The 22,316-nt window shown below is 50.1% G+C and overlaps 1 protein-coding gene across 3 annotated transcripts; it reads left to right on the forward strand.

Annotated features, from left to right (window-relative positions):
• Positions 1-338: 338 nt before the first annotated feature.
• TFAP2A (transcription factor AP-2 alpha) lies at positions 339-20,784 on the forward strand (the record flags this gene model as incomplete). Of its 3 annotated transcripts, XM_080611504.1 has the most annotated exons (8): positions 3,462-3,515; positions 6,905-6,931; positions 8,204-8,638; positions 11,582-11,633; positions 13,428-13,659; positions 14,625-14,743; positions 17,094-17,235; positions 18,749-20,784. In XM_080611504.1, 8 exons carry the CDS (start codon positions 3,465-3,467, stop codon positions 19,035-19,037), a joined length of 1,347 nt encoding a protein of 448 aa, XP_080467630.1. In that variant the 3' UTR covers positions 19,038-20,784. The 3 variants fall into 3 exon arrangements, with proteins under 3 accessions (XP_080467629.1, XP_080467630.1, XP_080467628.1); XM_080611503.1 differs by lacking the exons at positions 3,462-3,515; positions 6,905-6,931 and adding an exon at positions 339-371; XM_080611502.1 differs by lacking the exon at positions 6,905-6,931 and having other exon boundaries at positions 3,465-3,515.
• Positions 20,785-22,316: the final 1,532 nt, after the last annotated feature.

Consider the following 22,316-nt stretch of genomic DNA (forward strand, 5'->3'; position numbering starts at 1 on the left):
CGTTTTGGGGGAGCAGCGCAGGGGGCAGGGGACAGAGGAGCAGGCGGCTGCAGCGCGGCCGAGAGATGCCCGGTGGGTCCCGGGGGCCTGGTGGAGATACACCTCAGGGGGCCGCGGGGCCGGGCAGGCGCGGTGGGAGTGCGACGGCGGGGGGCAGCGCGTAAGCAGCGCGGGAGTAGCGCGCAGGCGCGGGTAGGGAGCACCCAGCTCTTTATGGCCAGGTGAGAGAGTCCTAGAGCAGGTAAGGGGAGGATTTACCCACAGGCGTCCCGGGCGGGTGGCTTGACCTCGCAGTCCATGACCAGCAGGGACCTGGGGATCCGGAGCTTGCAGCCAGGATGTCTATCCTTGCCAAAATGGGGGACTGGCAGGTAAGGTGACCCTCCTGCCCTGGGGGTGGTTATTGTTATTTTGGGACGGGAGACAGTGCTGAAGCGGGAAAGGTGACGGGCTAGCAGGAAGCGGGGGCAAACCTGACACCGGAGTTGGCGATTATGCGGCTGCTTGTGCTGGGAGCTGCCACCGGCGGGGCCCGGCCGCAACAGGTAGAGAGCGGCGGGCCGGGACCGAGACCGTGGCCGGAAGGGACGAGAGTTGCTCCACCGTCGTCGCTGGAGCCGGCCTGGCCCGGGTCTGAGCTGTCTGGCAGCGTGGGCCGGGGAAGGGTGGCGTGTGCCCGCCCGTCCTTCCGGCCGGGGCCGGCGGCCGCCGCCGTCCCGCCGCGGGGCCTGGGGCTACCCCCGGAGCGCGGCGGACTTTATCGAGGGGCAGAGCCCGGGGCCCGCGCTGCGGCGATTGAAACATCGCCGTGAGCTCCTACCCGAGCCCTTCCCGTGGATGAAGGACGCTGCCGGGTCCCACCTGGGTGCAGACGCGGCGGGTGCGCCCCTGGAAAGCAGTCCCGCGGGGTGAGCTGGAGGGAAAAGGAGCACCCAGTGGGAAAAACGAGGCCACGGCCCGGCCCTGCCGTGCTGGTCCCGCGGGCGAGTAGACACGCGTGGAGCTACGGCGGCTCCCAAACCCGGAGACATTTGGAAGTCCCTGCAGCGGCTTGGTATCTATTCCTTCGGGCCAGACCACCGCGGTTTGCCGGCTAATACAGGGGAAGAAGGACCGTCCTGTTCAAATACCCGGGCTGAATTATCGAAAACGATTGTTTTTTCCCCTGACATTCCAGCTGAAGGTGGGATCCTAGCTGCTTTTTCTGCTCCCAACCGTTCAGATCTCTCGGCTAAGTCTTTCTTCGCTTTGTCTTATTTAATTTTTGTTTAGAGTAGCAGGAAGTCTGTAGGGGAAAAAAAAAAAAAAAAGGAGGGGGAGTATGCAGTAAAGACAGATTTATTTTTAATTTATTATTTTTTACACTTAGAACTGGCCTCTTTTTATCAGTTTGATGCGGAAAAGTGATCAAAAGAGCGTTTTATTTTTTTTATCTATTTATTATTTTTACTGAAGCCAACTCGCACTTACAGTTTATCTGCCTTGAAATTTATTCCGACTTTTCCTTACACCTCGGCTGTTCGTGCTCCAGCTCCGCTGTACTGCTGCCCCCTCTGACCCACTGCACCCCCCGTGCCCGACGGAGGGTCCCCGCTGGGCAGACACGGTGAGGGGACAGCAGGAACCGCGTCCCAGTGCGGTTCTCCTGGAGGAAGCCGTCCTTTTCCCTATACCCGCGCACCCCGGGGCTGGCGGAGAGAAGGGGCAAGGGCTAGGCCTTTGGCCCAAGGGAGTCCCGAACGGCCGCGGGTGGGAGGCTGTCCCGGGTAGGAGGCTCCTCCGGCTCCGACAGGACGGCGCTAAGGGGCGATGGGCACCTTCGTTATCTGCCGCCCCTCCTCTTATTCCCATCTTCTCCCCCCCCCCGGGGCATTAACTAGGCTTAATCTGCCAGTTCTATTTGAAGCTCACGGGAGTAAAAACAACAATTTACTCTCCTGCCACTTGCAGACAAAAGCGCTAGTGAAAAAGAGCACCAGGGGGGAGGAGGAGGGGGCAAGGGGAAAAAGAATAAAAGAAAAAAACGATCCGTTTGGGGATGTAGATATGTGTGTGTGGAGGAGCAGGCCCGGAGCCTGCAGGCTTTGCCGGCCTTCCCGGTGTTGGAACGCATGTCCCGGCCCCCCAGGCCCAGCCGTGGCTCACCACGGAGCGGAGGAGCTGCTGGAAGCAGTGCATTATTCCCCAGGGTCGGGGCGGAGGGGCCGGCAGGGTCCCGCGGGCCCCCAGGCTGCCAGGTTCTGCGGTTGTCAGAGGGCAGTTTTGAGGAGTAGCAGGGCAGCCAGGTGCCTTGCCTCCCCTTTCCATGAGGATGTCCGACTCTGGGGAGTGCCCGGAGAGCCAGGCCCAGAGAGAGGGGAATGCCTTTGTCCCCGTTAGAAGCTGCGGTGGATCTACGAAAGGGGAAACCGAAGCCTTTTGGTTGGTGGATACAGGCTGGTCACCCCAGGACCTAAAAGAGAATGGTGGAAAAGCAGTCCCCCGGGAGAGCGGGCTGAGCGCCCGTTTAGCAAACGAAGTGCTTCACCTTAGAAAGTACCAAAGTTTTTTTATGGTCATTGTTTTGTCCCTTTGCTCAAGTGCTTGCAATAGACTTTCTGGCTCCTGCTGCATTCACATTACCGCTCGCCCATTTCTATCTGGGACAGTATGTTGGGTTTGTTCGGTTACCTTTTTTTCTTGAAGCCCAATAGCCAACAGATCCGAGAGAAACCAAATAGTTTGCAAATGAAAGAAGTTTTTCAAATAGCCACCAAAAAAGATCACATCCAGAAGGCAACAGGAGCCTTTGCAGACAATAACCTTGTTAGAGCAAGACCCGAGTCTCCTTTCTCCTCGCTTTGGTTTCTTTAAAACCCCTGGGGAAAAGAAAAGTTGGGGGGGGAAGTAAGTCAGAGGATGGCTCATGGCTAGCCCCAAACTCTGCAGATGAAGGGACGGTCGCCTCTTTGGCTGCTTTCCTTCCATCCTCCCTGGCAGGCAGTGGAGCGGGGGGAGCCGAGGCCGGCGAGCCCTGCTCGCCCGCAGGCAGGGATACAGATAGGGCCTGCTGCCCCCTGTGCAGGGGCTCGGCGGTTTGGAGAAAGCATTTTTTAATTATTATTATTATTATTTCTTAAAAAAAAAATCCTTTTTTTTTTTTTCTTTTTATTGTTGGTTTTGGGTGTTTTGTTGGTTTTGTTTTGTCTTTGTCCCCCGCCTCCCCCCTTTTGCTCGTGGGTCCTTGCTACCTGTGTCCATCGCTGCAGGTTGTTGTGCTGGCGAGCAATTGGGCTGTTGTTGATATGCTAATGAGGCGATTAGGTTGTGGGTAAAGAGCTGGAAAAGGGAAAAGTTTCCACCATTAGAGGGAGATCTCCGAGCGCGGACGGGAGCGCTGCGCAGCCTCCGCCAGCCGCGCTCCCCACGCCGCCACCGCAGGGAAAGACAGAACCAAACCCTCTCCCTCTCTCTCACGCCAATCCATGAAAATGCTTTGGAAACTGACGGATAATATCAAGTATGAGGAATGTGAGGTAAGCGCTTCACTTCGGCCGGGGCACAGCCCCGGTACCGCAGCTGTGAGCGGGAGCCTGCAGCATCCCTCCGTCTCCCAATTTCGTTTAGGAAAACTTCTGCTCCTTCGCCAGGCTTCCTTGCGGTCCTGCAGCTGGAGAGAGGCTGGGGTCCTTTCTCAGGAACTTCGGGGCTTGTAGAAAGCCGGCTTTGTCGGAAGTGTATGAGGAAAGGCAAGCAGGATCCAGCATCAGTCTGGGCTATAAGTAGATCCTCTGTAGATAAGGCTCTAGGATGCTACACTCACCCAGATGGATGGATGGATGGATAGGTGGATGGATGGCTGAATGAATGGACTGATGAATGAATGAAAGGGCAGAGACAAAGGGAAGAGAATTATTCCTACATGCCAGGTACCCGAGACATCCCAATAAATCGGCTCAGGATCGACGCTCCAATTCAGTCTTTTGGATGTAGCGGCATGTCGATTATACCGAGCTGCACAAATTTGCAGGGGTCAGCTGCTGAACTGAAATCCCAAGGTTGGGAACGGTGTTCCCCAACCCTCCTATTTTCAGGGCCACACTCCCAAGAGTTTGAGAAATAATATTTTTCAAAGTGGAAAATTAAAAGGAAAAAAAATCAAATCCACCTGATCTGGTTTTGGAGCCGTTCAGCACCGATTGTGTGCACGCATCTCTCAGTGTGTTTGTGTGTGCATTCATATATTTAGAAAGAGGGGAGTGTCTTTTTATCTGACAAAAAGGAGAAGAGGAGGAAAAAGAAGAGCGATGTCCAGGACCCATGCCTAGCCTCAAACCAACGAATATCATTGTCACCCGTTTCGCAAAACTTGCCTGTGCAGCGCGTTTACACCGCCCAATAAAGGACTCCACTTTGCAAATGAACGCAGTTATGTGGTCGTGACCCACGCGGAAAGGTGCCCCTAGCCTCGGCGGAGCCCTGCCGATGGGCACGCCTGGGGCAAATGGGGAGCCGTGATCCCAGCCGACCCTGCCGCTGCTTCGGGCGATGGAGCTTAGGAAAGGGATAGAGGTCCGGCCAGGCTCACCGGCAACTAGAAGGTGTGGTTTAGTCCCGGATCGAGGAGTTTGGGATAAAGCTGTCTCCATGTGAGGAAGCTGAGGTTTTAGATGCACTCGCTGGCGGATGCTTGATTTCTTTGATTTCTAGGAATGAAGTGTCAGGGGTCTGGTTTTATTTATTTATTTAAAACCTGGAGGGAAAAAAAATATATATATGTATGTATATATATTGTTCAGCTGGATTTCGGAAGGAAAGCGTGTTTCTCTCCCCCTTCGTCCCCCAGGCTCGGTGCTCAAGTATGCACACGTGCGAGCTTGTGGTATCATCGCCAATGGTTTTTGTTGCCTTGCGCTAACGGGACTTTGCACCGAGATGCTCCAGAGCGCGGCGGGAGCAGCGGTTGCTCCGCCGGAGCCCGCGGGCTGTTGTGCGGGAGGGCGCGGTACCGCTTGGCGTTCTGTTCGGGAGCGGCTGCGCGCTGACTTGCAGAGGGGATGGAAAAGCGGGTGGCTGTGCCCTGGCGGGGGTAGGACCTGCCTTTAAAAGGGAAAGAAGGGAAAAAAAAAAAGAGGAAGGAAAGCGGTGTGAAGCTCGGCCAGCAGCGCTCAGCCCCGGGGGCCGGAGCAGGCGGGCGGAGCGCGGGGCCGGGCGGCGGCGATGCGGCGACTGCGGTGGGGCAGCAGCGGCGGCGAGGAGGAGCGGTGCCTGTTTGAGGGAGTTGTTTGGGAGTTGCACAGCCAGTCCGACGGGTTGCGCCGGAGCCCCGGCTTGTCTGGGCCGGGAGAAGCGCTCGCCTTGCCTCTTTTCCCGGCTCCCTCTCCCGCTGGCGTCCCTCCCGCCCTCCTTCCCTCCCCGCCTCGCCGCCTCCTGCCTCTTCCCCCCGTCTTTTCCCGGATCCTCCGAGAGGGGGGCCGCGGGGAGCCCGGCGGATGCTCCTTGGGCTCCCCAGCCCCCCCGCCCTGGGCGCCCGCCGGCCTCGGCGCTGGGCTCGAACCGGAGGAAGAAGAGGAGGAGGAGGAGGGCTGACACCCAGAAGGGGAGACACCCAAAAAAGCTTTCCCAGCCGGTTTCTGGGACGCGGGGCACGGAGGCGAGCCGGCTCGGCGGCGTGGGGCGGCCGCCGCGGGGGCAGCGGCGCCGGGAGCCCCTCGGCGGGGCGCCGTCGAAGCATGGACGGGGCGGCGGGGGGCGGCCCCGTGGAGCCCACTCCGCGCAAAGGCGGCGGCGCGGCCGAAAGCGGCAAGAGCCAAGCGGGGAGCCAGCAGCCGCTCTTCTCCCTGGTCTTTGAAGCCGGCTACGCGCAGCAGCCGCAGCCCGAGGTGCGCTTGCGAAGGACAGCGGGGCTCGGGGCACAGGGAGGAAGGCGACGGCGGTGGGGGGAGAGGAATTGAGGGGAGGGGAAGAGAAGCGAAGGGGAGGAAGGGGTTATCCCACGCCCCCTCCCCTCTCTCCTGCTCGCACCCCACCCCCCTGCACCCCCCTCCTGGCTCCCACCCTCTCTCCGGATCTCTTTCTCTTTCACTTTTGCATGCCCTGCAACCTTTTAAAATGTTGCCCCTTCCCTGTGATTCGTCAGACGCAGCAGCATGTGCCCCCTCTCTCTCTCCCGCTCCCTCTCTCTCCCTTTTTGTCTCTCTCTCTCTCTCTCCCTCTCCCCCATCTCTGATTAGATACACTGATTCTTCATTCAATGGACGTCATTTAGAACAGGCTCTGCCTTGAGTTGCCTTCTCGCTTCACGCTCGATTTCCAGCCATTCTTCCCTTATTAAGTGTTCGTGTAATATTAATAGTCATGAATATCTGCTATTAGGAGTCTCCAGGAAGGCAGCAGATCTGTTATTAGGAGCTCAAGTGAAGCAGCAGCCTAAGTCAAAGGAGAAAAAGAAAGAGACAGAGGGGGGAAAAAAAAAAAAAAGAAAAAAAAGAAAAAAAAAAGGATTAAGAAACAAACACACACGCTAAAAACAAACAAAAAAAAAAAAAAAAAGGAAAAAAAAAAGCGCAAAACAAACAAAAAAAAAAAAGGAAAAAAACCAAAACAACCAACTTTGACTCCTCACACCACGCCAGGATAGAGAGCTCGCCTTGGCAACACCCGATGAAGGGCAGCAGAGATCGGTGCAAGTTCTGATGGATTATAGTGGCTCGCCCGCGGTGCAGGAGCAGCCCCGGCGTCCCGGTCCTGCCGCCCGCGCCTAGCGCCGGGCTCCGGCAGCGCTCCCTCCGCTCCCGCGCCGCGCCCGCACCCGCGGGGCTCTGCCGGGGGCTGCGCGCTCCGCCGGTCCCTTTCCTCTGCCTCTTCTGGGGTTTTGGTTTTGGCTTTTTTTCTACCTTGACTTGTAACCCCCGACTCTTCGCAGATGTTAGTGCACAGTTTTTCGGCTATGGTGAGTTGCTTCGCGTTTCTCTCGGAGAGGGTTCGGTGTGTGCTGGGTCTTGCTATTGTTGTCAGCGGTGGCGGTCGGGGTTTCGCACGCAGCTTTCCGGAGAGGGCTTTTTATCCTTCATTCATTTTTCTTCCTTTCATTTACTTCATTTTTATAAATTCGTTGGTTTAGCCCCCCCTCCCTTTTTTTTTATTCTCTCTTTTTTCCGTCCTTTTTTTTTTTTTTTTTTTGTCTGGTTCGAATGAACGGCAAAAAGCTTTCCTTGGACGCTACTGTTTCCATTTCCTCACCTTGCCACCTGAAAACGGGATATTTTCAGTTTTCTCGTTTTCGTTTTTCGGGATCATGGCTTTTTCTCCTTTACCCTCCTCCTCCTCCGAGAAGGAGGCCATGCCTTCTTCCCCGGACATACCTGGGAGCTGTTCTGCCCGGCTGCGGGAGCCGGCAGAGCCATGCCGAAGCGCTCGGGCTCATTTCAGTGATGTTCGCCCGTCGGGGCCCGGGCGGTGGGGCTGGGGGGGCAGCTTCCCCCCCGGCTGCCCGGCGCATTCCTCCGCTGCCCCGGCCACCGCCGCAGTTCTCTCTGCTCCCAAATGGCCCTCTGGCGAGTGGGGAGCTCGGCTGGGCACTGTGGCGGCTCTCCCCGTAGGTGGGGACTCGGAGCCGTACCTTTGCCCTGAAACGTGTAAAACTCGTGGGGGGAACGACCGGTTGGTTTAGAGCCTATTTTGGCGTCTTCTAGTAACAAAATGGCAGTGGGCTTGGATTTTCCAGGGTTTCCCGGGGATGCGTTACTGGTAATCCCAGCGATGGTATTTGTCTCAGTTCTGCCCAGGTCCAGTGGGAGGGTTTCGGGTCGTGGGAGAATTATTATTTTAATAATGCCGGCTTATGAATTATTCTTTCTTATTTGCGGGAAATACCTGCTCTTGAAATGCCGGGGCCCGATCGGGAGTCCACTCTGTATCGCAGCAATATTATGAGCAGTTCTGTTATAATTATTGCTATTACTGCTGCTATCGTTGTTGCCGGTATTATTATTATTATTATTTAAAAAGCGAGACTGCTTCTTAATTGCGTGCAAAGAAAAATCAGAGGCACAGAAACCCCCAGATCTGCTGTTCTCTGCCTCGGAGCGGACGAATTGCCCATCTTTGCCCGATAAGTAAAATTTGCAAGGCGATTTTGGGAAGAAACAGTTGGATATTATCTTTGTTTTTCTTTTCTCCTCCTCCCCCTCCCCCTCCCTTCGTCACCCCCCCTTCTCCCCAGGAGCGCCACGACAGTACCAGCAACGGGACAGCCCGGCTACCCCAGTTGGGGACCGTGGGTCAGTCTCCCTACACCAGCGCCCCGCCGCTCTCCCACACCCCCAACGCCGACTTCCAGCCCCCCTACTTCCCTCCGCCTTACCAGCCCATCTACCCCCAGTCTCAGGACCCCTACTCCCACGTGAACGACCCCTACAGCCTCAACCCCCTCCATGCCCAGCCGCAGCCCCAGCACCCGGGATGGCCGGGACAGAGGCAGAGCCAGGAGACGGGGCTGCTCCACACGCACAGGGGATTGCCCCACCAGCTCTCGGGGCTGGACCCACGCAGGGACTACCGGCGGCACGACGACCTGCTGCACGCCCCGCACGGGCTGGGCTCCGGGCTGGCCGACCTGCCCCTCCACTCCATCCCCCACGCCATCGAGGATGTGCCGGTAAGCAAAGATGCAGCCCCAGTGCCCGCTGCGCCTCTCCCCTGTCCCTCCACCCCGCGGGAACCCAGCTTCGGGGGGAGGGAGGGGGGCCCCCAAAAAAAGAGAAGAGGGAGGGAAGAAGAGACACCCCCCCCCCCCCCCCGGGAAGGGCGAAGCCCCCACCTAGAACAATAGGTTCTCACAGCCTGTCCCTGTGCGATGCCTCCCTGCTAAAGCGCCCGCTAAAATATAAATAAATCAAATTACTGTCATCGTTAACAATATCTTTCCTTCTCAATGACAATAAGCTGTTACGATTGGAAGAATATATAATATCACCACAGGGCCGTGCATTTGGGGATTTCTCACTGCCTTGGGAAAAACATGGATCTGAAACGCGAGATCTCATTAAATGTCCTCCCAGGCAAACGGAAAGGGGGAAGGAAAAAAAGAAAGCAAAAAAAAAAAAAAAAAAAAAAAGGGTGGGTGAAAGTGGACCAAGAAGGGAAAATCGGTGTCCTGTGATTACAGAATTGGCATACAGGATAACGCCATCCTAAGTTGTGAGAGGGTACGGGAGTCCTCTTCTCTAAAGGAATTGACAAATCAGGGACGAGGTATACTAAAATGCTGCTACCTTCTTCTAGCAGCGGTGTGATGGGATGACCTCGTAAATCATTAGCTATAGGTTATCAAATTCGAGCCAGACCTGCTACACCCTATATTAAATTAAACATTGGGAGTCCATTGGAGGATGCATTATTTGGGGGGCCTAATTCTGTTATCGATAAATACAGATTTTAAAAATGATTTCTAATTAAGCATGACATTATCACACAGGCTATTTACAAAGCAAGCCAGGGCTATTGTTCGGTTAGGCAAATGGCTTTCTGCAATATGATGGGTCCCGATCAAAGTTCATCTTTCAGGGTTTCCCCTGAAAATAGAATTAGAATATGGCAATAAATATATCAAAGCCCACAGAGCTCTTGCTGAGGGGCTGAAGCTGCTCGACTTGCAGGAGGAAACAGGGAGGGAGAGAAGTGTGGTATCTGGATGTGATTTTTGCTGAAATGCCATCCCAAATTACAGGATCAAATATTACAATAATATATTTGCTGACAGTTTAATGAGTACAGTTTTGTGTTGCAAGGATAATGTTCAGATGAACTTACCTATTTTGGGGGGTCATTTTGAAATATTCTGTAAATTATACTTGGGGAAAATAGTGAATTTATTACAGCCCTCATCTGGCTAAATTAGCCACAGAAAATTGCTGGTTATGTTTAGCAGTTTTGCAATAAACGCATGCATTTCCCAAAGTGGAGGATTTAGTCAGCAATTTGAATCCGTTAAAAGCGGGTCGATTCACTAAACCTGATATAAAATAACATGGAGGCAATAGTAAGAATAAACTAATTTGTTGACTGCAAACCCCTGATTGCTGTAAGGAGGAACATGGCCTAAAATGTTCTCTTGAATTCTCCCTCTCCTCCGTGGTGCTCCGTGGCAGTGGGCTGACTTGGGAAGCCTCCTCTCTCTGCAGTTCTATGAATTAATAGCATTGCTATACTTCGGGAAAACCAAATGCCATCTGGTTTAAATCCTTAAACCAGCCCAGCCAGTTTTTTTTCCTCTGTAAAACTGAATCAGCAGGCTGCATGAGGGAAGGCATAAAAATAAGAGGATGTATCTTTAAATAGTATTTTGTCTAGTTATTAAAAAAAAAAAAACAAAACACAAAAACAAACAAAAAAACCCTTTACTGAAATCTGGGTCGGGAAAGGGTCGTTTTTGAATTTTTCCATTGCTGCAAAAGTTAACCTTTAATAAAAACGACTACTAAATATTTAAGAAAATCAAGTAGACGTTGAAAATTATTTAATCATAAATATCTCTGTGGGATTTTAAACTTAACAGTCCTCTCTGTATGGAATACGTGTAGAAATAACACAAATAAAAGTATTATGCCACACTACATTTACTTTATGGGTTTAGGGTGCATGCATAAAGGGATCATATTTCCCCATATAGTTAAAACACAAGAACTGCAGCAGTAGTCATTTCTGAACATTTCTCAATTTAATTATACTTAAATCCAGAAGCACTTTAGGCAAGTTACAAATGAGAGCATTGAGTATAATAAAACCTGTAATAAAGCAACTTAGTACCATCCACCCGGAATCATTGAGATCAGGCACAATTAACAGGAGCATAAATCCAAGACAGAATGGAAAATGTTAGAATCAGTATTATTGTTGGACAAAGACTAGAGAAGGAAGTAATAGTTTTTTAAATGGTAATGCCTGGGTTTTGTAACGATTGCGAAATCTTCTATCTCAGCAGCACTGGTGTTAATTTGTAAACACAGCCAGACATTATATTGCCTGTCAGTTTTTGGAATTAGAAAACATGATTTCATTTGACTTTCTAATCACGTCGTGGCTCTGCCACGGGAACCCCAGCTGTAGCCGCCACAGCGGAACCTGCGAGGGGACAATAGTGGGGGAGCCCGGGGGTGTGTGGGACCCCCCTGGCAACCCACCGCTCCCAGCTCCTTTGTGCTTTCCCTCCCGTGGGTGCAGCGGTGGCGGGAAGGGCCGGGACTGCTTCCTAGGAAAGAGAGGAGAAGGAGGGAAGGGAAAAGAGGGGGGAAGAGGGAGCCGGCAGAAGCTGTGGAGGCCACTCGGGTGTCGGCATCGGCTGCTCAAGCCCCGGGGGCATGTGGGCGACTTATCATTTATTTCTATTTCTTGGGGAACTGAGGAAGAGCAGGGCGGGATGCAGGATTCCTCCCGATAAAGGAATTCCCTTCTAAATCCCATCTGCCTCCTGCCACAAGACCTGGTTTTTCCCTCCTTGCACCGTGCCCGGGGTGGGGGAATACAACTTCTACACCCCAGCCCCCCTCCGCCTTTTGTTGTGGTTGTACATTTACATGCTTGCCTGTTCCTTTTGTTACAGCACGTAGAAGACCCCGGTATTAACATCCCAGATCAAACTGTAATTAAGAAAGGTAAGCTGTTTCCTTGTGCATACCAAACATGTCGTCACAAGCTGGGGACTGCTGGCAGGGAGGACTTACCCGGCCTCTCCCCCCCCCCCCCCCCGGCCCCGGGCTCCTTCCTCTGGCACGTACTGTTGGCCAAGGGATTGGAGACAGAAAGAAAACGGGCGATGCTGGTTAAAATCCGCCCTCTTACGCGGCCACGTTTGCCGGGTCTTTTAATTATTGTTGTCGTTAACGAGGAAAAGCGATAGCAGATGATCTAGAAAATCAGAGCCGGTATTTTAGGGCATTAGGGAACAATTCGGTTCCTTGGTTTGCCCCACGCATCTGACTGAGCGGCTGGAGGGGTTTAATCGTTGTTGGTAAACCGGGCTGTGAATAAGAAAACAAAACATTGCTCCTCCTTCGGGTTTTCTTATTTAAATCGCGGCGGTGATGAGGTGGGCTGTTGGAGAGCAAGGGGCTAGTTTCTGGAAACTGGTGTTTGTCTGTCAGGCGGGCCTTTTGCTTTTCGTTGCCTTTGTGTGCTTGCTTCACTTGGAATGGAATTGCTTGGAAGCTGGTCCCCGAATCACGCAAAATATTTCTGGTGTGTTTCCACTCAGTTGTCTTTTCCTGTCTTTCTTCGGGTGACCGCAGCATTGGGGAAGGTGGCACAGGTCGTTTTGCAAAGGAGGGTCTCGGTGGAAAGCGAGTGGTTCGCGTCTGGATCCTGTGCAGGGAGCTGCTGGTGGAGCGGGGCTGGTGGTGTAGGCACTGCCCACTTCGAGGGGTGCCACGGCCGTGCACCCGCCTAGGATTCGGGTGCCCCGGCTGCCACCGGAGTGAGGTGCTGAGCAGAGCCGTTCTCTTCCCTCACCCTAACCGCTGCGCAGACAGCGAGCCTAAAGTTTAATCCCTCCCCTCCCCTCTGCAAAGCCTTTGTCACGTCAAATTAGATGTGCACGGGATAAATCTTAAGAGATGCTCTTTCCAAGTCGACATGATAATTGGCTCTTTTATTAGTAATCTCAAGAGTTCGTTTAACTCCTGTTGTATCTATTAGCCTTCCCAGAGCTATTAATGTCACAAGCGATCTATCCAAAACGGAGAGAGCCCCCCGCTTGGTTGGCCTGAGCCCGCGAAAGAGTACCGGGGTCGAGCGGCGTGGGGGGTTTGTGTGTGTGTGAAACGGGAAGGTGGCCGCACGCCCGGGGCTGGCGGGCACCGCAAACCCGAATGGCAGCACGGCTCGGCGCAGCCCGCCCCGGGGAAGGATCAGGCTTTTATATCTGGGAGAGAACGCGAGCCGGAGCACAAGCGTGCCGGATCCCCGCTGCGTTACGTGTTTTCCCACGTCAAAAGTTGCGCGCCGGGGAGGCGGGCGGGACGGCCCCCGGGGGAGCCAGTTCCGTGCCCATCTCCCGGCACGGGTCGAGGGCAAGGCAGTCGGCGGCTCCCCGCTGCGGGCCGGCCCTGCCCGTGACGTCTAACGCGGCCGGTACTGACGTGCTTTAACAACCAGCACTTGCCCCCCTCGACGGCGTGCCCCGCTCCGGGATTGGGGGGAAACGGGGTAGCGCGGGGCCGCCGCGTTCCTGTCCGATTTCTGTGCTGAGGGACGAGGGCTGCCCCACTCCCCTCCCCCGGCGAGCCGAGAGTGCCGCCGCCGCAGCCCTGCCCTCGCTCTCCCCGTGCGCGCAGGAGGTGCGGGGCCAGGGCTGGCCGCACCGAGCGGCCCCGGCGCCCGGCGGCGGTGTTCCGTCCCTTCCCTTTTCCCCATCTCCTGACCCTCATCTCCCTCCTCCTCCCTCCCTGCAGGCCCCGTGTCCCTCTCCAAGTCTAACAACAACGCCGTCTCCTCCATCCCCATCAACAAGGACACGCTCTTCGGCGGGGTGGTGAACCCCAACGAGGTCTTCTGCTCGGTGCCGGGCCGCCTCTCGCTGCTCAGCTCCACCTCCAAGTACAAGGTCACGGTGGCGGAAGTGCAGAGACGCCTCTCGCCGCCCGAGTGTCTCAACGCCTCCCTGCTGGGCGGAGTGCTACGGAGGTGAGGGGCGGAGGAACAGCGGGAGGCGGGCTGACGGTAGATAACGCCCGCTGCCACCGGGCCTTGCTGTGCCGTGCCGGGCGGGCGGAAGGGATGGAGGAAGGAGGGGGTTGATTGATGATGGTGATGATGATGATGATGATCATCATCATCATCATGATCATGAGGGTCCACACGGGGCGGCAGCGGCCGATTGGGGGGTGGGTTGCGGCGCCCACCGCTAGGGGTCGGGATGTGCGCGGCGTCTAGGGCAGTGCTTCCAGCTGGGGGGAGAGAACAGGGGACTGTAACCATGGCAACGCACAGCCTTCTGGGCCCCCCCCGTGTGTGTGTCCCGGGCACGGTGTGTCCCATCACGGCGATGAGCCCCAGCATCACCCTGTTTCCTTTGAAAGAGGGGGAGGTTGCCAGTGGGCCCCCACCCTGCTGTCCTGGGCCTGTGGCCTCACCTAGGCAATTCTGCAGTTCCCGAGCAGGGAGTAGCATCTAGGATTAACTAAGCCAGCTCCCACCTCCACAGCCTGGGTTGGTTTGGCTTGGCTGAAAAGCCACAAATGGGACATACGTGAATGCAGTGATGCTCCATGGCAGTAGTGGGGGCTGCTGGCGTATAAATCAGACACCTCCTGTGAGCTGCCTGGAGCTGGGGGAGAAGCTACCCCGGGGTCTATGTTACCCTGAAGCTCTGATAGCTGCCTTGGGTCAGGGCTCCCCCATGGCCTGGGGGCTGATCCAGACTTTAGTCAGGGCCCCTGTTCCTTAGACATGGAGCCACCCAAAGCCCCCATCCCTATGTCTGAGACTGCTTCAGCTGAGACTTTTTCAGCTCCCCATGACCATGCTCCTCCATTCCCTCACTTCTCTCCATGGGAAGGTGATGTCAGGGCAATCTGTGACCAGGACCCAAAGTGGGAGTGGGTGGCCCCCTTCAGACCCATTTCTTAATGCCTTTCTGTGCGGAGCAGGGCGAAGTCTAAAAACGGAGGGAGATCTCTGCGAGAGAAACTGGACAAAATAGGATTAAACCTGCCAGCCGGGAGACGTAAAGCTGCTAACGTTACCTTGCTCACGTCACTTGTGGAGGGTAAGTGACTGTGAGGGCTCCTTTGGAAAGTATGCCTGTTGCTTTTGCTTAATGGGAGGAGACTGGGTGTTGGGTTGTGTTTTGTTGTTTTTCGGTTTTTGTTGGGTTTTTCCACCCAGAGTCGGTGCTACTTGTTGGCAGTTGGAAAGGTGTTATTTTCTGTGCCTCAGACAAAAATGTTCATTGTGTGCCTTTCTTTTTGTTTTAACCTGAAGCGGGCTTGTGTGAGTCCTACAGACTCAGTGTTGCACTCTACCATTTATTTGCTTTTAAGTCTCTGAGCTAGATGTTTTCAGGGCCCTATTTTGCTTCCATATTCAAGTGAGTCATCCCTCCCCAAAGCAGAACTCACTGGGAGCAGCATGGGAAGGATCCCTCCCCCTGGGGGTTGTGGCCTCAACCTTGTAAGAGACCCCTGAGTGCTGAGTTGGAAGTTACACGTAGCAGAGCCTTTAATGCTTCGCTGCATTCGTTCTGCCACAGGTGGACAACCAAGCAATTTTAAATGTCAGAAACTGCAGCTACTTTAAGTTTATTCTCCCTCCCTGCCTGCAGCCACATAAAAGTAAATCATTTAAGTTTTCTGACATCTGCATTTGAGAAATGCGTGACCATTACTTCCTGAATTAATTTGGGGATCCTTGACCTCAGCCATGAATTAATGGTGTCCTGAAAGCCTCAAAGTTGCACCACCACCACCAGCCCCCACTCCCTTTTGGTTCTCATTTTCAGAACACGTGTTCCCTTGGCTATATCATTCTCTTCTGCTTTGCTCTGGCAAGAAAAGGTGCAACTTAATGTCTAATGCCTTGGGATATCCTATGCTGTCATAGCCAGGAGGTGGGAAGCTCAAGAGTTTGCAGTTATTTAGTTCTGAAGCAATTGCTGTTGCAGTTGTTGCTGAAGCAGCCTAGCACAAAGTAAGCCCAAGGCCAGCAAATAGATCGTCCTCCTTTCCCCTCACTTATGGATTCAACTGCGTTTTGGACCGGTTCAGTCTGCAAAGCGCTTTTAAGCAGCCCGGTCTGCACAGGTTTGCTGAAGTTTGGTTGTGTAGGAGGGAATTTGTTGCTTTGTTTTGTTGTCGCTTTGCATTCTGCGAGAGATGTTTCATGTTCGAAGGGATGGGGAAATAAGCGCTGTGTGATGCCAGGCTTCAATTTATTTAAACACCAGGATTAGTGGCCCCAATATATTTATGCTGCGTAAAAATTACTGTCTCCATGTTTCTGAAGAGGCTTTGCCATCGCATCCATGCGCTGTAGTGAAAATCACGAATGGAAAACTTTTGTAAAAAGTCTAGATTTGGTAGATGCTTGACGTTATTTGTGATGTTAATGAATATGGAGCAGGTTTTATGGTAATCTATTGTTCTGTTTGGCTTTCAAATACAATGACTTTTAAAGAATGATTTTTTTTTTTTTTTTTTTTTTTTTTTGTAAACCAAACCAAAACCGGAGGCCCATCTCTGGATAATTTAGTGATGGTGGCTAATTTTTGGGGGGATGACAGTATAAACGTTGCTGGGGCTTTGAGTCCTGTAGCTATGAGGCAGTTTCTTGAGTACTGTTATTGTTTATGATCCGCTCCATTTTATGGAAACAAGCTCACTGGACTGAGGCTTTGAAGCTCTAATTGGCGCATGCGTTCTTCCGGAGCTAGAGCTAATGGCAGGAAGCCCTGCAGTAAAAACCAACTGGTTCAGGAAATTAAAACCAAAGATTTGAAAATCAACAAAACAGACAGACTCAGTGGAATGACCCTAAAATTCTCATGGTTAATCGTTTGGGGGTGAACATATAATTATATGCGATCAAGTTAAATTTTAAACACTTAGCTGTTTAATGCATTTTATTTAGAAGGGCTCTAGGAGTAATTATGATCAATATTAATCATTGATGCATTGCAAAAGAGTATAGAGAGGTGGCTGAGGCACACAAACATTTTCAGAGTAAATAGCTGTGAATGAAATGTAGGTAAATGGCTATGTAAAGCTATGGAGATGTAAAGCTGAGCGCACATTCAAGATGGATGGAGCCTCCCTGCCTAAAAGTATCTGTTAGTCAATGTAAACTTTGAAATCTTGCATAAGAATTTTTTTACTTGTAAGGATTGTAATGAAATACATTTGCATTGCCCTGACTGAGGCAAAGAAAACTCCTCCAAGATAAGATGTGATTAGCATTTCTTACCCTATGTTTTTCAAAGGAAAAAAGGGCCAAGCCTTTTAGAAGAAAAGCCCAAGTAGAATGTAGCCCACTTTTCTTTCTAATGGATGTTTGCTTCTGTGCCATGTGTACTGATGAGCTGTGTGTTTCCTTCCCATCCCCGCTCGTGCCTCCCTTTTCAGGAGAAGCAGTACATCTAGCTAGAGACTTTGGGTACGTTTGTGAGACAGAATTTCCTGCCAAAGCAGTAGCTGAATTTCTCAACCGACAACATTCCGATCCAAATGAGCAAGTCACAAGAAAAAACATGCTTCTAGCTACAAAGTAAGACATTTACCTTTTTGGTGTGTTGCTCAGGAGTGAGGGGCGGGCAACAAACCTGGGTTTGGGGCTTTTATTTGTGAGCATTTGACACATAGCCAGTGGCTGATGGTTTTGCAAATGGTGAGGGGGTGTGTTTGCCCTTCTGCTATAGGAAAACTCTATCAGCCGGCTTGGTTTCCATCAAGTCAGTTTGTTCAGATTACCTTGAAAGCAAGCCGTGAAAATAGTGGGTGGATATTTAGTTAAAGAAAAAGCAGTAATTCTTCAGAGAAAAACATTTTCTGGGCCCTTTCACTTAGCTTCTCAATTTAGGTAGAAGGGGAAGGCTTCCTTTCCATTGATGGTAAAATAGAACCGTCACATTAAACTGATCTGAGTTCATTAAAATCGGCAATGGTTCTTTCTGCCTAAGCAGCTCTCTTACTCACTGAATACGGGGATATTAAAGATATATTTTCGACTCCAATCTGCATGCAGTTAAAGTGCTAGCAGACTTTGCCATTGGTGAGGCTGCCTAGGCTTCCAGGTGACATGTAGACAGAAAGTGATAGTTTTGATATGTTTGCTTGAAATGAAAAGGGTTGTTTAGTAGCCCTTAATTACCAATGGAGGTGTCACCAAAGGGCACGGTGCCATAGGAAGCAGGCAGAAGATGGGAGCTGCTTTATGGCTGGAAGACATTAGCGTGGGTTTTTAGAATACAAACTGTTTCAACAAGCCTCTGAGCATTTTTGCTATAAGGTGTGTTATTTCCCCAACCATTTGTGCAGTGAGGGGATGGTTTAACCTAACTTCTGCACCGTGCCCTTGTATCCTCTCTTCCCACCTCCCTGGATGGAAATTTCCAGACCCCAGTTAGCGTCAGCCTTCCCCTGTGTGGGAAGGTCCCTTTGGATTTGGAGATGGAGATGTACATACATAGATGTCTCAGAATACCCTAATTTAAAGCCTCAATTCCCCTCTTTGCCCTCGCTCTTACTTCCTGACACACAGGCATATTTTAGCCTTGTGAAAGAAGAGGCCCTCACCTCTTTCCAGTTCCCCCCCAAAAAGGTGTCTTCCAAGATGCAGATAAATCCCTTTGGATATCGCACCTCATCTACTCCCTTTTGCCATACTGGGGAACTTTAAACCTTGTGCCTGCTCCAAAACCCAGCTGGGCAGGGACATGTATTTGTGGGGAGGATACGGGGGCTGTGATGCCAGAGGTGCATGTATCTGTGTGCCTGTCACTTGCCCGTGTGCTGGCCAGGGTATGATGCATGTGCAAGCTTGTGTGTGCACGCAAGGTGAAGGGGAGAGGTTTGTGTGTGCCAGGGAGGTGTGAGAACTGGGGGGGAAGGATGTGTAGAGAGAAGAGTGAGGGGCGCTCAGGGCCAGTAGCCCCATTGATCCAGGGGCTTGTGTAATCTAGCAGGGAGAATGCACAGGCTTTGCTGCCGCCAGTGATGGTTCATTTCTCTACCTCTCTCTTGCCCTTCCTCCCTCTGTCTCTGCTCCATTTGTGCTACAGACAGATCTGTAAAGAGTTCACCGACCTGCTGGCTCAGGACCGATCTCCCCTGGGGAACTCACGGCCCAACCCCATTTTGGAGCCGGGCATCCAGAGCTGCCTGACCCACTTCAACCTCATCTCGCACGGCTTCGGGAGCCCGGCAGTGTGTGCTGCTGTCACTGCCCTGCAGAACTATCTCACCGAGGCGCTCAAGGCCATGGACAAAATGTACCTCAGCAACAATCCCAACAGCCACACAGAAAACAGTACCAAAAGCGGCGACAAAGAGGAGAAGCACCGAAAGTGAGGAACCCCCCCACTCCTCTCCTCCTCTCCCTTCCCCCTCATAGCCCATCGATCCATTCATCTCCCTCCTTCCTCTCCCCTGCACCCAGCACCCCAGGCTACAGCAACAGAATGAGCGTCCTTCTGCCAATCCTGTTCTCTGACTCTGCAGGACTGCTCTGCCCTCTCCCCACACCCCTTCCCAGCATCCACATTTCCATTTGCTCCCTTTTAACTTCCCTCTCCTCTCTCTGCTGCCACCACCGTTTTAACCCCAGTTTGGAGCCTAAGAGAACAGAACAGGGGGACGGAGCCAGCAAAGGAAAAAAAGTTCTGTCTTGAGTTTGTGAACTTTTTTTTTTTAAATAAAACAAAAGGAGGGAAAAAAAAAAATCACAAAAACAAAACAAAAAAAGACTTTTTTTTTTTTTTCTAAAAATATATTAAAAATTTAAAAAAAATAACAAAAAGAAATAAACAATACTTTAAAAATTCTATGAGCTTCACCGGACTGAATCACCACCTTCCCTTACATAAACTCCAGTTAAGATTGTAGCCATATTAAAAAATAAAAAACATAAAAAAAGAGGTGAAAAAAGTACAACAGCAGCAGCAAACAAAAGGCGAAAAGGACTGATGACATTTTATCAGTATTGTGAATAAACTTGAACACAAAACACAAGCAGTTCCATGTCATATCTTCAGTTGTAGAACTTTTTCCTGTCCAAGGTAAAGCGACCAACTTGAACTTTCTATTGCAACACGATTCACGGTTATTATATAAGGGAATCAGTGTTCATGTATGTATATATTTATTTATGTGTAATTTAATGGGAATTGTAAATATGGTGAGTCTGTTTTAAGCCTTTTTTTATTTATCTGGTGATCTCGTTTACCTCTTGTTTAGTGGGTTTTAAATCTTCCCTTCTTAGTTCATCATGTGGTTCATGGTACTTATTTAGATATCAGAGGTTTTTTGGGGGTTTTTGTCTGGGATTCATCATTTTTAGCCCTGTTGTAGCATGTTAAAGGCGACAATGAAGCAGCTAAACAAATAAAAAACCATGAATTTTTATATATAATTAGTATGACATTTAGTTTCTCATTGAAGATAAAATAAAGTGATGTTGGACCCTGGCAAGGTTTTTAAACATGTTAGTGGTTTTACAACCCTTATGTGTTGTGGAAAATGAAAGAAGTTATTTTCATCCACTGTCCTTTTCCCGAAAGCACCATCAGAGCAATAAATTAATATTGTCTTTTAAAACAAGATTTAGCTTTTCTTTCCTTTCTCCCCTCTTTTTTCTTTTCTTTTTCCTTTTCTTTTGTTTTTAGCTTTTTTTTTCTTTTTTTTTTTTTTTTTTTTTTTTTTTTTCCCAAAGAACTTCAAACATTTGGGACCACCTGGTATCCTGTATTTCCACTGGCCATATTGGAAGCAGTTATAGTTGTATTGTATTCAGTTGTGCCGGCAGTAGTCTCCATGCCTATCAATGTATCATAGTCCTTTGTTGCCCAGATAAATAAATATTTGATACGCTTTATGTCGATTTTTTTTATTCAGTGGCTGTCTTTACCCAGGCGTATTTTTGTTCTTGGCAGTATTTTTTATTCAGTATGGTTACAGTAATTGAGTTTAACTCTCCCTTGACAATTGCTCCTTGCAATAAGCAGCTGAACCCATTGTTTCCCTCAAGTATAATAAAAACTTACTTTCAACTTGGAGTTCAGAGCAGGGTATCATTTAGATATTCCACTGAGTCTGTATTCAGACAAATGACACAATAAAGCACAATGTATTCTTTTGGATAAAAAATTGTCTGTACTACTAACAAAATGACACACTATCTTTTCTTTAACCAAAACATAATTTTATTTAAAAAAAAAATAAAGTTTTATTTTATTTATGTTGACCTCTAGGTTTTTATTTATGTTCATATGTAGCATGCAGAATTACAAGCCTATAATATTTTGTACATATAGTTGTTTGAATGCAGAGCAGAGATTTTAAAAAAAACATTATGAGAAATGTGTTTTAAAAAGAATCATTATCAAACAAATACCAAAAATTAGGTGCTATGAAAAAATTTATATACTGGTGAATCAGAGCTGGGTGCTCCCTCCCCCTCAAGAAAAAAGAAAAGCTCCGTAGCTGATGCCAACAAAATCATCTCATGGTTGTGAACTTTAGTGAAATCTTGCAGGAGACAGATTATTTCTGATTGATGGTTCATGTTTTAGTGGAATGCGCAGATTGACATTTGGAGGTGGTTGTGTCGGTTTATAAGGGCCTGAAATTTTTATCCGGAGTTTCTTCCTGTGGAAACCGGTTGTAAAATAGGAAAGCTTGCTTTGAAAAAAACAAAATAATTGAGTGTTCATCTTGGAGATGGGCTGTAAAAACATGAGAATGCAGACTTCAAATCTGTTTTCCTTGGCCCAGGGAATAAGTGAAGTCAGGATCGGGCTGGATTATATTATATCATAGGAAGAAAGAGTGACTTATGTGGTTCAGAATGTGAAGGCATTTTAAAGAGATGGTCTCCTTTAAGTGTTGATGATGTTTTGGTGGTGGTGGCTGATTTTTCTCTCTCTTTCTTTCCTTCCCTCGCTCTTCCCCCCCCCTCCCCTTTTTTTTTTCTCTTTTGCTCAGGCAGGAATTGAGGCGGTTAAGAGGGAGGTGTTTACAGTAAAGCCGCAAAGAGAATTAACATTTGCTCATATATTTTGACGTTTGCTAGGGTTGGTGAAGCAAAGTATTAGATAAAGACCAAGATGTTTCATTTTGCTTTGGTAATCTACTTATGGAAGGCAGTGTAAAATCAATCTTGCCAAGCAGAAAGAGAGTTGGTGGAGTCTAAATTCTATTTTCTAGAGCCAGCCAGTTTATAAAAATGGTGAATATTTTTTTCCTATAAATTGAAACTGGATCTTTTGAATGCAAAGCTGCAATTGTTTTAAAAACAGTTATTTATTATTTCCAAGAGAGACTGGTTAACCGTAAAGTAGATGTAACAAAATAATGAGGTGAATGAACCCTAACTGTACATATTCTTGACATAAATGAAATGCACAGTACTGTAGCAGGTGAAGTGAAGCATTGTCTATCAGGGCTGTTTTTCTTGGCTGCATCTCAGATTGTGTGTGGGATCCTAACCTCAGGCACAATAGCATTCATAAACAGCAATACATTGCTGCTCTTTCTACAGCAACACATAAATACTCATTTTTAAACGAAAACAATCTTATTAAATACCATTCATTCATATCTGGATTTACAGATGCTTGTTACTTTTTGAAA

Source organism: Psittacula echo (assembly GCF_963264785.1).
Source record: "Psittacula echo genome assembly, chromosome: 2".
Taxonomy (NCBI): domain Eukaryota; kingdom Metazoa; phylum Chordata; class Aves; order Psittaciformes; family Psittacidae; genus Psittacula; species Psittacula echo.